At 41.3% G+C, this 6,981-nt stretch overlaps 1 protein-coding gene across 1 annotated transcript in view; it reads left to right on the forward strand.

Moving 5' to 3' along the window:
• The first annotated feature begins 231 nt into the window (after positions 1–231).
• Positions 232–6,981, forward strand: part of LOC101850497 (chondroitin sulfate proteoglycan 4) — a 50,459-nt gene continuing 43,709 nt past the window's right edge. Inside the window, exon 1 of the mRNA XM_005104554.3 lies at positions 232–545. Coding sequence (XP_005104611.1) covers positions 434–545 — 112 coding nt within the window. The 5' untranslated portion in view covers positions 232–433. The remainder of the gene's footprint in view (positions 546–6,981) is intronic.

A 6,981-nucleotide genomic window follows, 5' to 3' on the forward strand; every position in this document is an offset into this window, starting at 1 on the left:
TTCCTTCAGTTTAAAAAATTGCTTATTAGAATGTTTCTTTTATCTTTTTTTAACTTTAAAAAAACCCAAATTTTTCTCCTTTTTTCTGTTTTTTCCCCCTACAGACTCGAGTCTGGACTCGAGTCCTTACTCGAGTCCCTACTCGAGTAATTTACTTGTGACTCGAGTCTGGACTCGCTGCATGTATTACTCGAGTACTCGAGTCTGGACTCGTTACTCGCACACCTCTAGCTCGCAGTGTTGAGTTCTGAAGGCTAGCCTAGTGTTGTTGAGAGTTGTGCATGCTACACATTCACTACACACAGGCACCCAGTTCTCATAGAATGGTGGCTCATAGTTGTGATTAAAGTGTGTTCGTGTAGGCTTGAGGATTATGTCTTCTAATTGCTCATGTTTCTTTTCACCCAAATAGAGGAAAGGAAAAGAAAAGAACATGACGACAATGACGAATCGATTGAATCCCGTCCTTTTTGGCGTTTGTCAGATTGTGGTCGTGTTTCATCTTCTTCAGGGAGCCCTTGGCAGCAGATCCGATGCCAATGAAGGTAAGGGTGCAGGATAGATGTCATGCTTAACAAGAAAAAGAAAGAAATCTGTTCCTGTTTTTTTTTTTAACTTAACGTGGTCTCTAACAGGTCCGGAAAACAGCAAGTTTTTACAAGGCACTGTAAGTTACTGTTAGGACGAGGAAAGAGAAAGATTGGCTTTGAGAGAGGGAGAGACTGAGGAGAGAGAGAAGACGAGAGAGAGAGAGAGAAGATCATCATTTGTTGTTGTTGTCTAGCATATTAGCCTAGCCTATTGACGCCCCTGCCAACATTGTAAGGTCTAAAGGCTATTAGTATAGTATAGATCTCTAGATCTATATTGACTATATCTAGAATTCTAGATCTAAGTCCAAATTTGATGTCCTTCTCCGAATGCTCAAACTTAATGAGTGAAAGTGAAAGGGTGGAGAGCTTTAAAAACTCTGGAATGATGGCTTGTGTGCCAAGTTCTCAAAAATGCCCCCAGTGGCGGTGGGTGGACCAAGGTTTGGGTGGGGCTTCTAAGGTTTCTTCCACTTCACCAAAAAGCAAGCAATAATAAGAACAAAACAGTGATGATTTTTCTTTACTCACGGCGAGCCACGGCATTTTGAGAACCATTCAAACGAGAAGAGTCACCTTTGTCTTCCATCTCTTTGTTCTTAGTTAAATTTAAGCTTCTGAATGGTGGGGACGAAGCCGTTTCACCTCAAAATTTCTCTTTAGTTTTTATCTGAAGAAGAAGTTGCCTCAAAAGTGGTTTGATGTAATTAATCTGTAAATCTCAGCGACACAAACACACAGCACTCCAAACACACCGTCTATGAGGTGGATTGGGTCGTGTTGTTGTGGAAAATAGAACGCGCCAAACAAAGGCCCAATGGGCGCATAGGTATCTGTGTCACTGGGTGAAATTGTGTCGTAAACTTTCACCCCATTGTCTGGGCTGGGAGATCGTGAGCCCTCTGTGCAGTATTATTTTTTTATAGTCTTATACCTTTTTACTAGAAGAGTTTCATTCAAGACGGGCGTGGGAACCGGCTTTTTCTTTCTGAGCCCTTACGACATTTGATTGGCTGTTAGGTTACTGTAGTTGTAAGCGGTGACAACAATGATTGGATAAACGGGCAAGCCGCCAAGCTGATAACTGTGTGTTCATTGTGTGCGATCATAACGGTTTCAACTGCTTTTCGTTATTTAAGAAACTTTCATTAACTAAGGGATAGAATTGGGGTGGGGATGGGGTGGGGGTGAGGGGCTCAAGCCTGTAAGCCCTTCACTACCCACCGCCACTGAATGCCCCCTTGTCACGTTTGTGTGCTTTGACGGAGATTTGAACCAGGGTCATCCTATTGTCCACTGGCCAGAGAGAGAGAGAGAGAGAGAATTGTTGGTACTGACTAACATATGATGAAAAAAGTCGAATAGAGAGTGAAAGTAGAGAGAGAGATTCATGGTATTTTTTTACTTTTTCCCTCCCGTCTCACACTTAGCTAGATCTACCAGTTGTCCATTTTCTACTAGATCTAGATATATAGATCTAAATATTGATGAGCTGAACACAAATAAAATAAACTTCTTTTCCTTATCAAGTTTATAGAACCTAGTTTTTAAAAATATATTTTATTATTTGATTTGTTCTTAATATGAAATGGAGATACACGTGCTTTGGACCAATCAGTTTAAAGTACTGCAGTTTGACCCCCAAAGCAGTGCATCTCAGTCTCAGTATGCGGGAGTGAAAGTAAAAATTTACCGAGATTTGAATGAGCGAAAAATTTATGATGATCACAGAGACATATCTATAAGATCTAGTGCTGCCAATTCTTTTTCAAAAGTATCCAGACACCTAGAGTGGACCTAATATCGGAAAAGAAGAAGTTTCTTGTCAAGGGAAAGGAAGATGATCTCCTGACATCTTAAAATGTAGGACGTCCTGCATGATTGCTAAAGAATTTCCCATCACTACAGATCTGATTGGGGCACAAAGTTATTTGGATAGTAATCAATATTAATTGGCTGAGATCAATCGCAGGCCAGAAAATGCTGTTGATTGTGATTGTGGAAATCAGGGATGACATGGAACCTACTGCATTGTATAGCTTGTGGGCTTAAAAGTGGTGCCCATTGCCAATTGGCAGGATCAATTTTCTTTGGTTTGGTTGTTGGGGTAAGCCAGATTTTCCTCCATGGAGGCTACCATCATGGTGTTTAAACCAAGCTAAACTGATGATGTCTTTCGTAACTTACAAACTCATTTACAAGGTCGTGAGTTGGGCGATAAGGTTGAGAGGCAGCACTGGGTCTTTGTAGTGTACACTGAAGCCACCAGAGACGGAACCAAACCGATCGATCCTCCAATGTGCACTACCTCTAGAGATTCTGCTTGGACGCCAGAAGGAGTCCTCAGAGAAGTCATTGGCAAGTTTCAGGTGGTGGAATTCCAATCGAATACCCCCTCATTTCTTTATCAAAACATCATTATTTTTTTTATTAAGCCTGCTGCTGTGTACCTGTTTCTGTTCACCACCATTAAAAAGATTTCTTATCTTGGAATGTCTCACTTTTTGAGAATCACTGGTGGTGCTTAAAAATATCTTGTTAGAATGGAACAATTGGAGAACTGGAAGAGAAGAGCACAGGTAGCCCTACTTGATGCTGTGGCAGTCTACAGAGATTTTATTAATTAAATTTAGTTCAGCTGATGGTTGGTTATAGAATTTGATTTTAAAAGTTTTCTAAAGAGAGTGGAATGCCATGATTAGCCTTAATGTTTTAACTTGGAAAGTTTATGTTTGCGAACTACCTTGTAATGTTTATACCAAAAGTAAAAAGATGCGTACAATTAAAATGGGCTAGTCATGCTGATAAAAGACAGTGAGTGAGAGCTTTTGAAATGATGGTATCAGGGAATTTTAGGTCTGGACTGCAGTGGTAGTTTGTGCTAATTTGAGGGGAAAGTGGAAAGTTCGTGTAAGAATAAAGTGCAACACTATTATACTTTGTTATTGATCATTTTAATTTGTTTTTGTGAAAACACAATTTTGTCACCCGTGGTGCAATGCTCTTTCCCTCGCTTGCCAAAGGTGTGAGTATTATTTGTGAGTAGATAATGTATTGTTTCAAATATCTCTTCTATCTTTCTGCTGGGGAATACTGTGCATGTCGCTCTTGTTTGACCCTGATTGACAGGGTCAGAGAAGCATGGTGCCTCAGAAAGTTAATGTAAATTACTGAATGGGAGTGTAAAACATTTGGAGTTTCAGAGAGTCAAATGACAATGTGATCCTTGAAGTAAGAAGCAGTAGTTTCAATTGGTTTTTTAGTTGTGTTAAAATTTAAAAAGACCTAGTAGTAGTAGTACTTTTAGTGGTGTGTGGGCAAAGAGCAAAAGTTAAAAGTTTAATTTTAAATGCCTGGTAATTATGTACAAGCACAAACATACTTTAAATAAAATGAGATAATTTGCTTTTTTGCACTAGTTTTTATTTTGTGCATTTTTGTTACAATGTAATAGTCTTGGTAATCAAACATTTTTCAAAAATAAAATAAAAATAAAACTTAGAACATGGAGGACGTAATTGATAGGTACTAATATACTTCTTTTTTCCCCTTTGTTGTTTAGGTAATCTGCCTTATAAGTACTTTTTCCACCACAAAGTCACTTTCACTTTCATTGTGTGGTTGGGCCTTTGTTTACTCAAACTAACAAAGTATTACAACAAGCCATTAACATGACAACAAGTCTCAGGAAAATGATGATAATGAGGCACCAGACAATGACGCCATTCTCACACTTAAGTAGGTTTCGAGGCTATCCACTCGGTGTGGGTGTGCTTGACTGGAAAAGAGCGGTGTTTGTGGTGATAGGGAGATGTGATGGATTAGGAGGGGGGGGGGTGTCTGGGGCGCAATGCGTGAGTTTTGGCGGTCCTGGGGAGGGCGCTGTCTCTGTCATTATATTATATGCGTATCCGTTTTAATGTAACCTTTATTCTCACGTGTACACGTGTGCTTTTGACTACTCTATCCTGGGTCTCCTGGATTGCTAACTTGTAATTAACTTTCTCACAGCTGAAAGGGGCAACCATTACTGGAGAGAGAGAGAGAGAGAGAGAGAGAGAGAGAGAGAGAGAGAGAGAGAGAGGAGAGAGAGAGAGGGGGGGGGAGAGATCACACACACACACACTCACACAGACACACTGACTCCACACACACACACAGACACACGCACACACAGACGCGGGGAGGGGGAGGGGGGAGTTGTCTAGTCGAGATATAATATATTTATTAATGATAAGATTCTTCTTCTTCATCTGAGAACGAAATTTCCTTTACGTGCGCTTCAGTGATATCAGATTATTTCTGCCTGTTTGTTTTTCCCCCGCTCTATTTTCCCTCCCGCAAAAAAGCCCTTTTCACCCAGACCACTCCTTTTGCCCAGTTGCAGACTGGGGTTCATGGTCCTTAGGGAATGCGTCTCTGTTACGGAAGCGATGCTACTCAGCGTAGCGTCCCTTTTCGGTGAACTGACAACATACCCAGCTAACCCTAGTTGACCTTCGGCTATTTGTGCTGTTACTTTCCTGGGATGGGGTGTTAGGTAACCGCGTAATCTCACATCTTGCTGATTTCATGGAACTTCACCGTTGCTCAAGTGGGGAGTCTACCACAATAGACATGGAGAATGTCTTAGTAGGCCGGCTGGAATTCTTGGCATATATATATAATGTAATATATCTCATGTTTTGATTCTTTTTGGAACAGATGAAAAGAAGGGTCATCTTTAAGAGGATGATAGTAATGGTAATCTTTGAAACAGATGACAAGAAAGGTTAGCCGTAATAGGAGGATAACACTTCGTTTTCGTCGTGTAACTTGTGTTCCTTACGAAATAGGTTAGTATTATGGCCTTTCCTTCTCACACTCACCTACGTGTGTTATAGTCATTAAACCGCATGTTATTTTTTATTAGGTGTTCTTGCTAAATTACATGTTTGTAATCATAACAGCACTGGGGCTGAAGGAACCAGAAAGAGGTCTCTCAGTGTTGAGCTCTAAGTTAAGGTGGAGATACGCTGTGTGGGTCTTACGACTTGTCCATTGCCTTGACGTGAATGGGTACAATGTTCAGGTTTGTGAAACCTTAAAATCAAAAATACGCATAATACGATGCTACTGGAAGAAGAAAAGAAAGAAGCAGTCTTAACATTCTCACGCCGAGCAGCCTGCAGCCGACGTCTTGCCGATTCCAAGCTCAATCGCGTTTACTTAGCTTGCTGTTGTGGCGTGCTTGTAATCTTTCCTCTTGGCAGAAAATGGCCGTTGTTTTGCTGACTTTTTGATTGTAGTTGGATGGAGAGTCGTTGAAATACTTCCACATGTGTTATTTTGTGTCCCCCTGGTGACGTAGGCTATCGCGCAGCAAAACGTTTTGTTTGTTTTGTCGTCTTTACATGTTAAATCCACTTTGGGGCTTTTTGCCAGACTTTTTTTGGCCGGATGCAGACGTTTGCAATACCGGTGTGCGCATTGTTGCCTGTCGTTTAGGGCAGCACATATATACAAGTATAGATATATAAATAATGTACATAGGCCTATATTAAAATGTTTAATGTGTTCAACCGCTCATAATTGTGTATGGCGTCATGTAGCTATTTTAATAAAGATTTAAAGTTCAATTTGTCTAATGTGCATCATGTAATTTTCGTAGAATTAAAATTTACCCTAGAAAGCCGCGCTTTGTTATTGTAAGACCATAGCCTTTTCTGCGCGTGTCGCCTTTGTAATAGCCAAGGGGTTGTAACCATTGTTATTCCAACTTGGAAAATGTTGTTCCACAAATTTTTTATATTGTCAAAGGTTCTGACATCGTGTATTGTTCGACAAAAGTACTCCGTTTCCAGTAAAATTCCAAGGGTGCGAGAAGTATGTTTGGTGTGGTTCATGCCCGGCCCGCTTAGCATCATGAGAGCTTTGGGCGAAGGCGGGGGCATTGTTGTCATACATTATTGTTCCAGTCCGTGTGACCTGGTCGGAGGACGTACACAAATGGGGCGTGGGGCGAGGGAGCATATGGTTCACATCATGGCCTGCGGTCGCCAGCACCCAGGAAGTGTTTCAGAAACGATCTCTATCTGTGTGTGAACTCTGACCTCTGTCGCCATGCTCTCAGCACATGGCTCTTCCTCGTGTTTGCACGGAGCTTTGTGAGCCTCCCCTGTTTCTTCTCATGGATGTGTTGACTTTCTATGACTGAGGATGATTCTCCGAGTAGGCCTGGTGATATAAATAGCCTTGCATCCTGCTGTTAGGGGGTACCATTTTCCTGTTGATGGGGTGCCACCTAGACGTATAGGGTGCCACTATTTCCCCGCGTTGTATTTGTTGTAAGAGTGTCACCTTCTCTCTCTCTCTCTCTCTCTCTCTCTCTCTCTCTCTCTCTCTCTCTCTC

The sequence above is a fragment of the Aplysia californica genome, unplaced genomic scaffold, assembly GCF_000002075.1.
Source record: "Aplysia californica isolate F4 #8 unplaced genomic scaffold, AplCal3.0 scaffold00425, whole genome shotgun sequence".
Classification (NCBI taxonomy): domain Eukaryota; kingdom Metazoa; phylum Mollusca; class Gastropoda; order Aplysiida; family Aplysiidae; genus Aplysia; species Aplysia californica.